This window comes from Sinohyriopsis cumingii, chromosome 1, assembly GCF_028554795.1.
Source record: "Sinohyriopsis cumingii isolate HCF-2022 chromosome 1, ASM2855479v2, whole genome shotgun sequence".
Taxonomy (NCBI): Eukaryota; Metazoa; Mollusca; class Bivalvia; order Unionida; family Unionidae; genus Sinohyriopsis; species Sinohyriopsis cumingii.
In genome coordinates, this window is record NC_142961.1 from 113,570,853 (window position 1) to 113,589,430 (window position 18,578).

At 38.4% G+C, this 18,578-nt stretch overlaps 1 protein-coding gene across 1 annotated transcript in view; it reads right to left on the reverse strand.

Annotated features, from left to right (window-relative positions):
- The window catches only part of LOC149807651 (phospholipid-transporting ATPase ABCA1-like), a 185,069-nt gene that overhangs the window by 95,093 nt on the left and 71,398 nt on the right, over positions 1 to 18,578 (reverse strand). Inside the window, exons 22-25 of the mRNA XM_089969144.1 lie at positions 16,144 to 16,281; positions 4,768 to 5,018; positions 4,070 to 4,172; positions 120 to 328 (exon numbers count right to left, since the gene is read on the reverse strand). Of these exons, the coding sequence (XP_089825270.1) occupies positions 120 to 328; positions 4,070 to 4,172; positions 4,768 to 5,018; positions 16,144 to 16,281 (701 nt within the window). The remainder of the gene's footprint in view (positions 1 to 119; positions 329 to 4,069; positions 4,173 to 4,767; positions 5,019 to 16,143; positions 16,282 to 18,578) is intronic.

Here is an 18,578-nt window from a genome sequence, read left to right on the forward strand (position 1 = left end):
GCTGTTTAATTAATTAGAAGCCAAGACATCGAAGTTTTCTGTCTTTTACCTTCAACAAAGCTATGTTTTCTGTAAACAATGTTTATTTCCTGCCTGAAATTTCTTTTCTTTAAATTTACCTCTTCAAGACTTGTGTCAGAGATGCCAAAGCTGGAAATTCCGAGGTCATTATGGCAGAATTCTAGTTCAGAAAAGAGTCTTTCAAAGTCTCCATTGTAAGCTGATACTGCAGGCAGCTGGTATGTCAGCTCAGTTGGATTATCCTCTGTTAGCTTGGCATTGTTCACATACTTCTGGACAAAAGCTGTGATCCTTGAGACACCAAAACCTGAAATAAGCAGTACTCTCTCTTTAATAACTGATTTCTTTTTTTGGCTCTATTTCAACTGATCAAAACTGAAAATTAAAAAAAAAGATGTTTTCCTTAAAAGGCACATCTTTCAGCCACTAACTCCAGCAACATCAAAATAACTGCAAAGTTGGGACAACATATTCATTGAAGCTGAATGAAAATGAAATTGAATCTTATCCTGTTCTAGAGTATTATACTTAATTAATATTCAGTATCCTAGAACTGAAAACTCAGTAAATACTTAACTTACAAAGCAGCTAGGCCACTTCCATCGATTCTTATCCCAATATCTTTCCTCTTTCAAAATTTTGGAGAACAAGCCATTTTTGCATTTTTAAAAGAGTCTGATATCATTTAGCTATGTCAGAACCCATGGTCACTTCTATTTGGACAAAGCTTTTGGACTGGAGGAAATGAAGGCCAAAAGGTCAGAGAGGTCTTTATTTTGGATCATGTCATACCATCTGTGATGTCAAAGCATGGGGTGGGTTTCCTCTCAAAGAATAGAAAAGCGAACAAGTTATTTATTAGTTTTATACAGGCTTTTAAGGGGTTAATGTGTTAGAGGGCAGACAGAGATTCTGCTGAAGACTGAGGTGTAAATGGAAAGGTTTATTTGAAATGGCTGATTCTGGTGGAATAGCAAGTCTTCTAAGACATTAAGCCTGCCTGTGATGTGTCAAATTTCAAGATGGATCTGGCAACAATAATATCACTTATGAAAATCCAAAGCCAGAAGGCAGAGGTATGTAATCATGGTTCTTCCTTTCCTCTTCATGTAAATGACAATAGCTGAGATATCATACAGAATGAAGATGTCCTTTCCAGACGACATCCATGAGTGAAAGACATTCATGATGGCCTTCATCTAATGAAACCAATATGGAATGAACTAATGGGACTCTGTCCAACTCACTTCTAGGAAGGAGGGAATGAGGTGAATCCTAAGCCTGTGATGCTGACATGCATGCTAACTGTGGTTTCTGGTTGTTGCCTCTGCAATGGGATGACTGTCATCAACCACATAAAGTTCTCCTGTTTGGTGAAACAGGGCCTCATATAGCCCACAACTTGATCGTAAAAATAGAAGGCAAATGATAAAGTTCAGCTGCCACTGGAACAGAAGGATTTGGTGTTTCTTGAGCAAGAAGACAAGTTTTATGAGAAGGAAACAGGCAAATGGCCTGACTGATCTGATGAACTGGTAAAATGTTAGCCAGGTAGTTTGGTATCACAGAGGTTAAGGTTTAGAAGTGTGACATGACTCTGTCCATGATTCTTGTGAAAGGGAGTGACCAGAACTGGTAGACAGTATCCCTGCAAGCAAACCTTATGAATTCCAGGAAAATCTATAAATGGAAAGATAAAAAGGCATTTATCTTGGAGGTCAAGGCTGAATGAAGCAATGCCTTCTCAAATAGCATTAAGAACTAATCACAGGATCTCTATTATGTATGTGGCCTGTGAATGAAGAAGATGAGATCCATGAGCAGATGAAACATGCCATTGGCTTTGGGACCTGGGAAAAGGTCTGGATTAAAATCACAGTCATATGAGTTTACTATGTGAAAACCCTCAACTGCCCATCTCATAAGAAGAGAGTTGATTCTTGACGCTGAGTGTCTGGTTGAAAAAGTCTCCTGCAATATGTGTAGCAAACAAAAACTTTAACAAAGGGGAAGGGGCACTAAATGTGGTAAGTAGGCCATCTGAAACAACTAATAATACTCATAAGGTGGTAGGGCAGTGTCTCTTCCATTCTTTGACAAGTGTTGAATGTTGTGGCCCATAAGGTAGTCAGAAAAGGCCATTGAAAGTATTGTATCATTTCTACTGAGGGCTGATGAGTACAGAATATGGAATGCAACCAGTCCTTGTCTTGCCATATTTTGTTGTTGAAGATCAACATACACTGGGTCCATGTTGTGAGAAGAGGTGGCCCCCATTTGACACACTTAGGTTTGGGGGGGGGACAGGTGGAAGAGGTGGTCCCCATTTGACACACTTAGGTTTGTGGGGGGGGGACTGGCATTGTAGTTTCTCCAATCTGTTTAAGGAAATAATGGTGGGGCTCTGAATCCACGGGCCTATGTGAGGATCACAACTTTGGTGGCCTGTTGTGAAAATAAAATGTCTTTGTGATGGTTTTTGTTCAAAGATAGCATAAATGGAAAGAAAAGCTGTTCCTTATGCAAGCTGAAGATTAACAGACACGTCTATGGCATTTGAAGTAATAATGAAGCTGCTTTGTTAGCAAAGCATACAAGAGACTGATACCAAGCATGATTAGTTGTTGAACACTTAGGCTTCATTCTGATGGATGAAAACTACCAATGGAAATAAAGTTGAATGTGGATTCTGTTGCTGAATCATTTTAAAGCAGGTGTTGCACAACACGGAAGGGCTTCTGAACCAAAGGCACAAGAAGTCTGACAATGCAATATCTGTATACAGCTGAAATTTGAGGGTGAAAGGTTGGCAGCTGTGTCTTCTGGCAGCTGATGGAAGCTGCTCCTGCAAAAACACAGATCTGCTGACATTTCGTGTCTTTAAGTGGCCTTTCAACACAATGAAACAAGTCTGTCACTCAATCAGACCAGTAATTGTATGAATGGCAGGTGGTCTTTTGTGATTAAGAGATCAGTGGATGTAGGAATGTTACGTGGCTGCAAGCAGGTAGAATGGCTGAAGTGGGCAAAACCTGGAAGTAGAAACTGCAACAGCCTTGTTGCATTATGTATGGATGGGTAAAGTCTTCTCCTGACATCAATGGATCGAAAACAGGATGGCATTTGCGACTGTCAATCTTCAAAAATATAAAGAGTTGGGTGATAGGAGAGTTTCCTATGAGGTGTGCAGCAACTGATTTCATGAAACTGGTTGTATAAGACGATGAGCAAAGTCTGGGTGTTAATGCTGATGAAGTTCACAAATGAGGTGATAAATATTCACAAGGAAATGAACATGGAGCAATAAAAAGGCAGAAATCAGACGAAGTACACTTCTCTGAAGTGATACAACTCCCAGAATTCACCCAATCATCAAAAGGCATAAAATGAAGTGGAACTTGTAAGAAATGTGCGTCATGGTACAGTTGGAAGTAGTAACTGATGACCACTGGTGTTTTGGGGTCAAATCCTATTCAAGGGGAAACTACCATTGTCTCAGTTCCTTTTTAAGTAAGCAGATGTTCTTTTAGTAGCTAAACCAAGCCGAGACAGTTGTAATGTCTATTTCGGGGACTTGGGATAACTGGATTTGCAAGGTAGCCTGTTACCTGTTTTTATCCACTATGAGATGTGGCTTGCAGGTACATTTAAAAATTACTATCAAACCCATGCCCTTAAAGAAGTTGCACAAGTCTGTTGTTAAGGGTGTTTTAAAAGACAAATGTGTTCATTCAGAAGTGAATAAAATGTTGTTGTTGTTGTTGTGGGTTTAATGCCATTTTTCAGTACACAATAGGCTATACATGGATGCCAATATAACTAAATGAGGAAGAAGAACAGAAAACCCCAGTAAAAACCACCAACTAATGGCAAGCTTTCTCACATACATACCCTGGTCATGCCTGAGACTCAAACCCAATGGAGAGAGGTGAGATGGCAGTGATTGATAAAGGCAGGTGCTTTAGATCAGGTGATTGTGGTGGTGATGTGTGTGTGCATTGTGGTGGGTGGTGAGTGTTTGATTGTGTCTGTGTGTGAAGCCCCATACCTGGCACCATACCAGAAGCTGACTCTGTGGGTGGTGTTGGTGGATCACTCTCATCAGATTTATTCTCAACGTAACCTTCATCTTCATTCTCATTCACCATAGGCTGTCACAACAGAAAGCAACATAGTTCAAAATCAATATTTAAAAATCTTATGCCTTTATTTAGAACATATTTTCAGTCATTTAATAAAATAATTTAGATAAAAGCTACATAAATTCAAAAGGTCTTTGTTATCTATAAACACCCTAAAAATGTATGGCAATGAATTTAGTATATCTTGTTCACCATCATGTAATTTCTTGAAACAATGCACACATATAAAAAGAGGATAAATATCATGATGAATGAAAACAATTCAATAATAAAAGGTATCTTAGCAACAATAATACCACCACCATGATAAATATTTCAAAGACAAAAATTTGTTGGAAGGCACATGCTAAACATGGTATAAATGCAAGAATGGTCATAAAGATGTAAATATATATTGACTTTTTGGAGACTAGTAGAAACTATTAAGTGTAAAACCTTGGCATATGAGAAAATAGCTGCAATATATTAATGACAACAAGATAAATAAGATACACTGTTTGTTTATTTTTAAGACAGAGAGTATCTGAGTCCTAATATTTTTGTTGCCATTATCTGGTTCTACTAAAATGGATCTTGTGGAACCTTTCCTTTTCAAAGCATTTACCTGCACATCCACAATAGTACGCACACTGACAGCAGATGTTGGGCGACTTGGCATCATTTCCTTCCTCAGTATCTCATCTTCATCAATGTCATCTGACCTCACCAAGGTCAAGTAGTACCCGTTACCATAGCGATTTTTCAAAAAGAGGCTTGAGCCACAGCAGACAAGCTTGCCTTGAGATATAATGGCAATTCTATCTCCAAGGATGTCTGCTTCATCCATGTGGTGGGTGGAGAGAATGATTGTTCTGTCTGTTGTAAAAATGAAATCATAATTTTAAATTTTAAATTAGATTGACAGAGTTCAGATAAACTGCTGACTCATTTCCTGAATGTTTTTGTTATATAAAAAATCAGATTTTAAATGTTGAAAATGTTACCACACAGTTAAACAGAAATTTTGGATTATAATTCCCAAAATTTTTTTTAAAAAATCAGTAAGTTATAACCAGTTAAATTTGTACCTGATATATTACAAAATACCTAGATGTTTAACCATGCTTGCCTCAATGGCCGATTGAAGGATGGAATTGCCTCAAGTTCCAAATGAATATATACATGTATAATGATTTCTATAAAGCTATGGCCAGTGGTCCATTACAATTTTAACAGGAAAGCAAATTTTAGAGAAAAATAAGTGTCAAAAGTATTATTTACCAAAATCAAACCATGTTTAGAGAACATCAACAACCTTGCAAATCTAACCTTCACAACTAAAATAGATATTAAACATGTATTTTTGATATAACTGCAATAAAGGGCTTGGATAGGTGATCCCATGTTATTATCTGGTAACTATTATTGAAGGAACATATTGTACCCTAAAAATGGTCTTCTTCTATGAACACATTATCCATTCATAACATGATGGGAGAATAGGTTGGATGTCCAGGTAGTTTCTAGCCCTTTACCCAAGAGTTGGCCTTGGCTCTTTTCTCCTAATGTGTACAAAGTAGCTTCAAGTCTTGTTAGATATATGAACATGGCACTGCTGAGTGAATGGACATCATCTTGAAAAATAAAAAGATTTTTGCTCCTGCAAATTCAGCAGAAGTAAAGGAGCCTGTGTCTTTGCAAAACTACTGAGTAACTTGGGAAGGTAGCCTACATTTTTGCTGTCTTTGGTCCCACCAGGTCTAACTGAACTCTTTGGGATGAGGGGTCTCTGACATAATGGCTGGAGAATGTCATCTTTGACCTTCATTCCAAGTCAAGAGCAGCTGAGCCAACACGCATAAGGAATTCATTAAGTCTTGGTTAGCTGCTTGTTATATGAATTGTCAACCAAATGAATCTAGCATGAAAGAACACAAGCAGAAATATCATCCCTTCCTTCTTCGGTTGTAAGAACAATCAAGATCTTCCTCTTCTGATTAGCTCAGTGTGCTTCAGGTTCCTCTTCAAAGCCCTAGCAGGGTCCTAAAAATGTCTACTGGAAAAAGAGTATGAAGAGTGCAGTTTCAAGGAAAAAGATGATTTCCAATAATTATAAGCCTCAGTGGCCATTACAAGAAGAAGAAAAAAGGCAGAGAAACTGGTTGACCAACTAACGGATGAATTTAAATGGTTCTGCTCATTAAGCTTGAGTGACCAAGAAGCAGGTCTTATAAGAAACATTAGCCAGTGAGGCTCAAAACAATGCTGACTTGTTCAACCATATCAGAACCCAAGGTAGGTTCCAATTCAAGGAATGAGCCATGGATAGAGAGGTCTTTGTTCTGGCCGATGTCATCCTCTGTGATGGCAAAATATGTCTGAAATCATGGAACAGTAGCCCTTGAATGTAATCAGAGATATTATCTCTTCAAAACCCATAGAAGGAGGTTAGCTCTGTCTGATACTGAGGCTTATAAGGGATGGATGTTTCTTTGCGCACTCCATTTCAATAAAGTTTTCATTTCCCCTGACATACTTTCTTGCACAAACAGTTCTGTCCACCACTTATTTGCAGAAATGTTCTCTGAGAGCTTGCTTGGGCCAGTTTATATGTGATTGTTTCAGTAGGTCAGAAGATGGCGGAATCTTCCTGAGAATTTCCAACACTAGATTCTGGAGATCACTGATCCATGATTTTTCCCATCTGAGAGGAGTACTCAAAATCAACTGGCACTTGGATTCTTTTCCATTTTGCATGGTCCTGGGAACTGATGGGGCTGGAGAAAAAAAAGGCATATGCATGGAGACCATTCCAGTTCAGAAAGACAAAGTTCAGAAAGCCAAAAGTTTAGCAGCTTGACTTTCCATCTCAACTGAGATTTGACTGATGATGGATAGCAAGTCTCCTATGATACTGAGACTGCCTGGTTTATGAATGACTTGAATGTGGAGTTGAGAAGACTTCTAATAAGAAGGCAGAGATTGTTGTGTTTTTGAGGGGTCCTTCCTACTTCTCTTATCCATCGTGGGATATGGCACCTGGTTCTGGATCACTTGGCCAGTACAAGGTATGCCTCTTTGGAGGCTTGTTTTCTGACCTCCTCTGTGTGGCCACGGAAAATGAAGGCAGATGTGAACATGAATGCATCTCTCTCTGTAAAATGGAGGTTAAGAGAAGCAGCTATGGCACTGGAAATGGGTATTAAATGAGTAAACATGCCAAGTATGAGACTGGCTCCCTGGTGAGTCTGCTGGCTGGGGTCTCAATGTAAGAGTTTAGATTACACTCAGATTGCTGAAATATTGCCAGCAAGAACATGTTGAGCACAGAGCTAGTAGTTATGAACCATTTGATGTGTGTCAAGAAAGGATTTTCAGTCCATGTCTACTATTTAAGCTTTTGCCATTCACAGGCTTGCAATATTTTTGTTAACATCAAATTAGAAGACTAGCATATGTGTTTTGCAAAAGGCCTGGTTGAAGCTAGATGAGAGTAATCACTGCAAAGAGAATGGCATGTTCATGCTGGCACTTTCAAGTTGGCTTTCAAAGCAGAGCAAGATAACAAAGATTTGGACAGTCAGTGGTGACTGTTTGAAGGGAAGGCTGGTATTTTTTTTGTCCTGACAATTCTGTAAAAGGCAACTGACAGAGCAGAAGGAGATAGGCAGAAGTCAGAAGATGTCTTCACTGGATGTGTGGACTGTCAAGTCAAACAGAAGACTTCTTCCATGGATGTGTGGACTGTCAAGTCAAACAGAAGACTTCTTCACTGGATGTGTGGACTGTCTGATCAAGTCAAAATTGTGGAGTTTGTGAGCATATCGTTTAAAAGTATGGGTGACAAAGAAGACGCATGCATTGGTAGTGATGACTAAACTGGCAAAGCAGGTAGTCAAGTATGATGAAAAAAGCTGAGAGTCCATCCATATCGGGACAATGTAATCTCTAGGCATTTCTTTTGAGTGATGTCTAAAGTATCTATGTCCAAAACTGGGAAATAACTGTAGCTGTTAATATGCTGAGGCATACCCAGAACTGGTGATGGAATTGTCCAGTGCTGGTCCTCAATGCCCTCACAGGTTCAGTATTGAATAACTGCAGGAGACTTGTCAAAAACTACAGCTTGTCATGTAAAGAACCTGAGAGAATTATGGTCTAAAGTGGTGCCACTAGGTGCCTGATACTGTATGAATCTTATACCTGGGATGTGATATGCCAGGAAAACAGATCACCATACCAAGACCTGATGGCAGTGGGTACAGGATGAGACTGAAGAAGCTGGAGCGGATGAAGTCATGTGCTGGCTAATGTCTGGCGTTATAGGCCAGTATCAGCTACTGATTGATTGATCATTATAGAATATATGCAGTGACAGGTTGACCAGGACTGGTACTTGTAGGCTGTCAATACTGCCTGGCAGTCTGTTCAGCAATGGTATAATCTGGCTGTGGTGGGCAATTGCAGTTCTAACACTGCACAGGAGGACCCTGATGGGAAGCATTGCCAGATTCTCTCTAAAAACAGCAATCCTGAAATAACCAAGACATGACACTGCTGGCAAATGAGGCTGCATCAAAATACTAATGGTATTTGCATCTTCATTAGGAGTTTTATGTTCCTCCTTCATGAGCCTGGCTAAACTGTTTGACCACTTACTGTCACCAACCTTATTTCTGACCAGCATTAACAAATATCACATTACGGTCCAAAAGATAACCCATGCAACTAATATTAACTAAGTGATTATCTTTACATATCTTGTTTGTCTTACAGACCCCATACATGAACCTGTTGACTTTTCCCTGTAATTAAAGACAGCAAAGTGTCACGGAATGGTTTAAATGTTATTCATTAAATACATGTACTCGGGTTTTCGTTTATTCGCTGTACAATGATACCCAAGGGTGATTATGTATATGGTCTATTGTATTTCGAAATCGTGAGTACGATTCGTCCTATGCCACACATGCAAGGTGCTTTCGATAAGGCAAAACAAAAAGTCTAAACGTATAAATACTTTACTGTATGTAAAGGGTCTTTACAAAACTAATGGTTTTGTCAGCAAGCGGCCTGCTTAAAGGATTCGCACAACTCCAGCTGTAGGGGTAGGTAATTTTTCGGTCTTAAGTGATAACTAGTGTATTACCATATTTACCTTTGCATGTTTGTTATATAGTTTTCTTTATACAGCATAATGTGTGCATTTTGTTTATTCTTGTTGCAACGTAGTACAGGATTTATATTGGTAATGTAAAGCTACAATTTTTTTAAAGAATTGTTTACTATAGTCTTATCGAGCAGGGTTAGGTTTACTATTGAACCTGCCATTTTGTAATTGCCATAATAATATAATCTTTATAACTTACCATGTATGACGTCCTTACGTTATTATGTCTGTATCAAGTTTAGTACACTGTATCGGGTATATTTTCAGCTGTCTGAGGGTAGGAATATCCGGGGTGTCCGGTGTTGTCTGAGGGTAGGAATATCCGGGGTGTCCGGTGTTGTCTGAGTGTATAACAGCGCAATGAAATTGTTTTATTATATTTGTATGATTTTTGTGTGTTTCAGACGAGCTTGACAAAGCACCGAGGTTAGGTAGATACCTAATATTACTTTATTTTTGTATTTATTTAATATTTGTGTTGCATTTCGAGAAAGAAAATCGGTCTGTGGTAATTACGTGTTTTGTTTAAAACTGCACTTTAAAGTTGGTCACCACCAAACTTTTGAAATGTCTTCTATGAAAGAACTGGTAGAACTGGGGAAACAGTTTGGTTATGAGGGGGAGTCCCTTAGAAATTTTGTTCGTGAAGAACAAGCCTGGGAGAGGGACCAAAGATTAAAGGAGAGGGAATTAGAAAGGGAAAAAATTGAAAGGGAACAACAAATAGAAAGGGAAAAATTTGAAAGGGAACAACAAATAGAAAGGGAAAAAAGGGAAACCAAGAAGGAAATGATAGAATTAGAGAAGGGTAAGATTGAACTAGAGAAACAGGCTGAGAGGGAAAGGATAGAATGGGAAAGGGAAGCAGAGAGGGAGAAGTTAGAAGGGGAAGATAGAACTCGGCAGAGGGAACATCTAAGAAATTCTGAGCTATTGCAAGCTAAAAAAGAGGGGGAACATGATGTTAAACTGAGAGGACCAAAATTGCCCCCATTTGAAGACGATAAAGATAATATAGATAGTTATCTAAATAGGTTTGAGAGGTATGCTACGGTACAAAAATGGAAGAAAGATGATTGGCCGCTCCATCTTAGCGCGTTATTGAAAGGTAAAGCGTTAGACGTGTATTCGCGTTTATCCACGGCCGATTCGCTCAATTACCTCGTGTTGAAAGAGGCACTTCTCAAGAAATATGAACTAACCAAACAAGGGTTTCGCAAGAAGTTTTTACGTATAGCAAACCAGAGAGAGGCGAAACATTCACCCAGTTCGTCAATAGGACTTGCAATTATTTGCATCGATGGGTGGAATGTGGAAAAGTCGTCAAGACATTTGAGGGTCTTATCGATTTTTTGCTTCGTGACCAATTGTTAACAACTTGTGGCAGGGAGTTATATTTATTCTTGAAGGAAAGGTCCTTCACAAATATACATGAAATGGCCACACAGGCGGATTTCTTCGCCGAAGCTCGGGGAGGTTCACAGAATGTCATCACGCGAGATGTCAAAGGTGGGAATCAGGTCAAAGACGGAAAACCCAGGGAACCTGATAAATCTGGTAGGAGTAACCAGGGGAAGCGGAGTGACACGCAATGTTTCATTTGCAAGGAAGTGGGTCATATCTCCCACTATTGTCCTAAGCGGAAGGGACCAGTCCAGAAAGTCGCGGTAGCCATTAGAGGCAGAAGATCGGTAAATGGAAAACTCAATGTTTCCCAGCAAGTTAAGCGGGAAGCGGTGCGTGAACCGGTGGTGCGTTCAGAGACCAGTCGCGATGTGATCCAATCAATCGGCACGTGTATTTTTCCAGAGGCATGGACCGCAAACGGCACTGTCAACGGTCAAGAAGTCACCGTTCTATGAGACACGGGATGCACTACTGTAGTCGTGAAACGGAGCCTAGTCTGCAATGATCAATTGCTTGGGTTTAAATCACCTTGCATGTTGCTTGACCAGACAATCGACCACGTTCCAGTTGCAAGGATAATGATAGAAACACCTTTTTTGACCGGGACTGTGGAAGCTTTATGCATAGACAACCCGATCTATGAACTTACGATTGGCAATGTACCGGGTTCTAGACTCCCAACCATAGCAGATTTCCGATTCCCTATCATCCAATCAGTGCAAACTAGGGCTCAGGTAAAGGAGGAAAATAAACCTTTGCGTAAGTTAAAAGTACCGGAAGCCATTACTGATATATCCCGCGAAGAATTTCAAAATGAGCAAAAACATGACGCGTATTTACGTGCAACCTCTGAGAAAGCATTAACAGGTACCGTGAGAAAATGTAAGAACGGGGGTTCCTCTAAATTCCTTACTAGAAAGGGTTTAATGTACCGGGAATACTCTACATCGGATAAGAAGTTCTTGCAACTAGTGGTTCCCCAGAAATTCAAGTCACATGTACTAAAGGTCGCGCACGAGTCGAGTATGGCAGGTCATTTAGGCGTAAAGAAAACAACGGATAGGGTATTAAGAGAATTTTATTGGCCTGGCGTCAATAGCGATGTAGCGTGGTTCTGTCGCTCGTGCGATGTTTGCCAGAAGACGATCTCTAAGGGCAGGGTAACTAGAGTACCGTTAGGTCAGATGCCCTTAATAGATACTCCGTTCAAAAGAGTAGCCATCGACATTGTAGGACCAATCTTTCCACATATAGATCGGTAAAACCGATACATCTTGACACTGATAGATTACGCTACCAGATATCCTGAAGCCATAGCTTTGCCATGAATTGAAACCGAACGTGTAGCCGAAGCGCTCTTAGACATGTTCAGCAGGGTCGGAGTGCCCGAAGAGGTTCTTAAGGATTGTAGAGCGCAATTCACCTCAGATCTCATGGCAGAAATTAGTAGGTTGTTTTCCCTTAAACAGTTACGCACAACTCCTTACCATCCTATGTGCAATGGATTGGTCGAGAAATTCAACGGGACATTGAGACAAATGTTGCGGAGGATGTGTGCGGAAAGACCGAAGGATTGGGATAGATATCTGAACGCCCTTCTGTTCGCATATTGTGAGGTTCCTCAGGAAAGCTTGGGTTTCTCCCCATTTGAACTATTGTACGGTAGGACAGTTCATGGTCCTATGCGTATACTTCGCAAACTGTGGTCAGACGAGGTCGCGGACGAAGAAGTTAAGACCACATACCATTACGTAGTTGATTTGTGCGAAAGATTAGAAAGTACTTGTCGAATGGCGCAAGACGAACTCTTGAAATCTAGTTGTAGGTACGCCAAGTACTACAACCGAGGAACTCGGAGTAAAAAGTTTGACGTAGGCGATCAAGTGTTGGTGCTTCTCCCAACGAATAACAACAAGCTGCTAGTCCAATGGAAAGGGCCATATGAAGTCAGACAGGTGAAAGGCGAAATGGATTATATCATTGATGTGGAGGGGAAGTCCAAGACATTTCATGCCAATATGCTTAAACTCTACGTAGCGAGACCTGGACAAACGATTGATAAAGGGATTTTGAATGTAGTATGCGTAGCGGTGATAGAGGATAGGTCTGGTGACGAAGTGGAATTCGTCTACAACACAGAAATGCCCCTTGAATACCCCATGGACGTTGGTAAAGAAAGTATTGACTAGATAAATGTATGCCCTGATTTATCGGAGGGTCAATGTACACAGATTATGGAGGTTTTGTCCAAATACCCAGATGTATTCATGGACAGACCAGGCCATACGGGTCTAATTCGACACGAGATCAAATTGAATACCACTGAGCCTATCAGGATTAAAGGATATCCGATACCCTTTAATGCACGGGAGACAATCAGCGAAGAAGTGATGAAAATGTTAGACCAGGGAGTGATCGAACCTTCAAATTCCCCATACTCGTCCCCCGTGATGTTAGTAAGAAAGAAAGACGGGACCAACCGGTTTTGCATCGACTTACGGCAATTAAACAAGATCACAGTATTTGACGCAGAACCAATGCCAGATATGGAAAGTGTATTTTCAAAATTGGCAGGTCATAAATACATTTCCAAATTAGATCTAAGCAAGGGATATTGGCAGATACCCATCGCCGATAATGCCCGCGAGTTAACGGCATTCGCAACTCCCAAAGGACTTTTTCAATTTAAAGTTATGCCTTTCGGTTTAGTCAATGCCGGTGCATCGTGCGTTCGTCTCATGTGCAAACTGTTAAACGGAACGGAAAATGTCGACAGCTTTGTAGATGACATCTTTGTTTACACGCATACATGGGATGAACATGTTAAGGTATTACGGGATCTGTTCGATAGACTTCACATTGCAAATCTTTCAGTTAGGCCTACTAAGTGTAGTATAGGGTATTCCAGTCTGGAATGTTTGGGACATCTGGTAAGTGGACTAGGCCGGTTGCAACCTCATCCACATAAAATAGGAGCAATCAGGGATGCCCCTAGACCAGAGACAAAAAACACAAGTAAGATCTTTCCTAGGTTTAATTGGGTTTTACAGGAAATTCGTCCCCAACTTTTCGGCTATTGCCAGACCATTAACGGATTTGACTAGGAAGGGGCAACCGAATAAAGTTGCATGGGGTGTATGCCAGGAAAAAGCGTTTAACGCTCTAAAACACAAACTGGTAAGTGCACCAATTTTAAAGTTGCCGGAAATAGATAAACCTTTTGTACTGAGGACTGATGCGTCCGATACGGGTCTTGGGGCTGTTTTGTTACAGGAGCAAGGGGGGATGAAATTGCCCATCGCTTATGCAAGTAGGAAATTGCTCCCTAGAGAGAAAAAGTACTCCGTGATTGAAAAGGAGTGCCTAGGTTTAGTATGGGGAATAGGAAAATTCCATACGTATCTTTTTGGGAGGGAGTTTACCTTGCAAACAGACCATCAGCCGCTTTTATACTTGAATAAAGCAAAGGTCACCAATGCAAGATTGATGCATTGGGCATTGTCTTTGCAACCATACAGTTTCCAAATCGAGGCAATTCAAGGGTCAGAAAATGTGGGAGCTGATTTTTTAAGTAGGGTGTAATTAGCAGATCATTTCGTTCGGTCTGCAAATTGGAAGTTTTAATAATGATTCATTGTTCACATTCCGTGATTGTTCTAAAAGTGATACCACTTTTTTTTTAGGGGGGAGGTATTGTCACAGAATAGTGTAAATGTTATTCATTAAATACATGTACTCGGGTTTTTGTTTTTTCGCTGTACAACGATACCCAAGGGTGATTATGTATATGGTCTATTGTATTTCGAAATCGTGAGTACGATTCGTCCTATGCCACACATGCAAGGTGCTTTCGATAAGGCAAAACAAAAAGTCTAAATGTATAAATACTTTACTGCATGTAAAGGGTCTTTACAATACTAATGGTTTTGTCAGCAAGCGGCCTGCTTAAAGGAGTTGCACAACTCTAGCTGTAGGGGTAGGTAATTTTTCGGTCTTAAGTGATAACTAGTGTATTACCATATTTACCTTTGCATGTTTGTTATATAGTTTTCTTTATACAGCATAATGTGTGCATCTTTTTATTCTTGTTGCAACGTAGTACAGGATTTATACTGGTAATGTAAAGCTACATTTTTTTTAAAGAATTGTTTACCATAGTCTTATCAAGCAGGGTTAGGTTTACTATTGAACCTGCCATTTTGTAATTGCCATAATAATATAATCTTTATAACTTACCGTGTATGACGTCCTTACGTTATTATGTCTGTATCAAGTTTAGTACACTGTATCAGGTATATTTTCAGCTGTCTGAGGGTAGGAATATCCGGGGTGTCCAGTGTTGTCTGTGTTTCCATCTTTGAACTGTGCATTTTATGTTAAATAAATCCAATATTTGGATTATAAATACGCACACATCTTCATAATCTACTGCTCATATAAATCACCACATTAAACCATATATATCTGTGTCGTCAAAACGTGTTCTGTTGTCAATCCAAAATATCCCACCTGGTTATCTTGTTACACAAAGCAATGGCATAGATAAGTTTTTGTGACAACCAATAAGAAGGGATATCATTTCAAATCGAAGAGTGTGAGAGTCAGTTCTTGTGATAGCCAATCACAGGAGACATTACTTCTGAAATTTTGAGTTTTAGTCACAAAGAATCACAGGGAAAATTACTTCAAAACGCTGAGTGTGAGATTAAGGTTTTTTGACAACCGATCACTGAGGACATCACTTCTGAAATGTACAGTGTAAGGCTGATGACTTTTTGTAACAACCAATAACAGGAGACATTATTTATGAAATGTGGAGTGTGAGACTGACTTTTTGTGACACACAATCACAGGGGATATGACTTCTGGAATGTAGAGTGTGAGACTCGGTTTTGGTGACAACTAATCACTGGGAACATTACCTCAAAATGTTTAATCTGAACTTAAGTTTTTTTTACAACCTATCATTGAGGACATTGAGGACATTGCTTCTGAAATGTAGCATGTAAGACTAGGGTGAGGCTGTGTTTGTGACAACCAATCACAGGGGACATTACTTTGAAATGTAGAGTGTTAAACTGTTTTGTGGCAAGTAATCACAGGGAGCATTAATTTTTAAAAGTAACATATTATTGGCTATATATGGAATTTTAATCTTATAGTCTTAGAATGTTATGATATCCAGGACAGGCATTCAAAAGTAGTTAACAAGTCTTGATGGAATATCAGTCTGAATTATCTTTACACAAAATAAGTTCTACATAAATAATGAAGCTAGTACATGTAAATTACAACATGACATAACACCATGATGAATCCTGTAGCCATACAAATTTTTCTTTTGCCCTTTTCTCACACAATTTCACATCCATTAAATGAGATGGATAATGTTATTCCTACTTGTTTCAACAATGGTTTCTTTACCTTTCTTGAATTTGAGAAGTAACTCCCATATGTTCCTGCGTGCATAAGGGTCTACTCCGGCTGTTGGTTCATCCAGGATCACTGTACGGGAGCCACCCACAAATGCTATGGCAACTGATAACTTTCTTTTCATGCCACCTGAAATTAAATGTTCACAGTCATAATTTTTTACAGTTTGGCCAGCTTTTATTTTCTTTTCAATATACTAATGTATTCCCATCAGAGACATTTGGCCTCTTCCAGAGGTTTAAAGTTTTTATTTTATTTTTTGATGGATATAAAATGGAGATGGGGGGGGGGCAAACAACTTTTTCTCTTTTTATTTACAATGGAAAAAATAAAAGACTGACAAACTGAATTAATTGAAAGATGAAAACTCAATGAAACTCAACAATCAGTTCAACATGGTACCTCAGCAATGAATGATGCAGGTTTCTGTATACATGTGAGATGGAAATCTTAGCATATCATGGTACATATGAGACAGAAATCCTAGCATATCAGTCCATGTGATACACAAATCCAAGTTTATCAAGGTACCCATTAGACATCAGGACACATATGAGACAGAAACCTTGGAATCTCAGGGTATATGTAAGACAGGAATCTTAGCATATCAGAGTACATGTCAGACACAAACCTTGGAATCTCAGGGTATATGTAAGACATAAATCCTAGCATATCAGGATACATGTGAGACAGAAACCTTGGAATCTCAGGGTATATGTAAGACATAAATCCTAGCATATCAGGATACATATGAGACAGAAACCTTGGAATCTCAGGGTATCTGTAAGACAGGAATCTTAGCATATCAGGGTACATGTGAAACAGAAATCCTAGTATATGGGAGTATATGAGACAGAAATTTGAATATATCAGGGTACATGTGAGATAGAAATCTGAGTATATCAAGGTAATTATAAAGGAAACCTATTGGATTCACCATCTTAATACGGTATATCCAAAAGGTCTAAATTCAAAAACACTATATGACATTTATTAATTATTTTTTTATATATATATTTTTTTATTATTTTTATCTGAATTATGTCCCCTGTTTACAATTAGATATGAATATTTCACATTAGTTTACTTTGCAGAAAATCTTAATTGGTAAAAGTATAATCTAATAACATAAAAATAAGTTTACTAATTCTTTAAAAATTAAAGTGAATTTGTAAATTAATTTTCAATATGATTAATTATTTATAAAATACTTGATAGTAAGCGTTATGCACACCATATTTTTTATTATATAAATTGAGTTTTGATAACCTAATTAACAGTTGTAAAGATTATATTAGTATATATATTCTATATATTTATCTTTATAATTTTTTTTAATTTTTTTTTATTTTATTAATATTTTTTTCTTTCTCTTATCTATGTATTTATTTTCTATACCTCTAAATAGTGTGCATTATACATACTATAAACATTACTAAAACTGTTTATCTCTATTTATTAATAAATTTTATATATATAGTTATCAGTAGAGATATATGTATCTTTAAGATCCAGTTTTATATATTTTTATGTATTAAGATATCATTAATCTCTGCTGTATATGCACATCTCCATGTAAATTATTCGTTAAAGTATAAGACAATTACATTAAAAATGTAAGCTATGATGTCATCTTGTTTATGTCATATTGTTTATTTCATTGATCACTTAGAAACAACATATTTAATGACGTAAGCAATGATATTGAATTCAGTTTGAATTCAGTCCGATGAAGCATTAAAGTGAAACCGGTCACACATTCTACGTGTTGGTGTTGTTTATTTTATAATTTATTAAGGTAATTATAAGATACATTTAAGACAAAAATTCTAGCATATCTGGGAACATGTAAGACAGAAATCTTTGCATAAACAAGTGAAAAACTTTAGGTATCTAGTTATATAATATTTAAGTTTCTGTTGAACACAACAGATGATATATAAGAAATATAACCCACTAAAACATTCACTGACAATCTAACACCATACTGCTGCTGCCGGCAATGCAAAATCTGATCCACTTGCTCTACCTTCATAGGCAATTGATGACTGCTAGTTTGAAACTCATGAACGCTACTGAAATACAAGATTTTGTATACCCTTATGTCTGCCTAAAAAATAACTTTGTCTAATGATGATTGCTACTTTGAAACCCATGAAGACTACTGAAATACAAGTACAATGACTGACTCCTCATTTTACAAATGTTCAATTAAAGCATTTGAAAAACTGTTACCCCTTTTTCATCATGTATAATGAATTTTTGTTACGAATACCAAGCCCGATATGCATAAATTGCCAGCCCTGCCTACCATCCCCTGCATGTCCAGCCACTATCTTTATACTGTATTTTTTGTTGTGTACTCTACTTGAAGCATTAGCTATTTTTGTGAGTTTTATCTCATAATATCTTGTACTCCATCATGA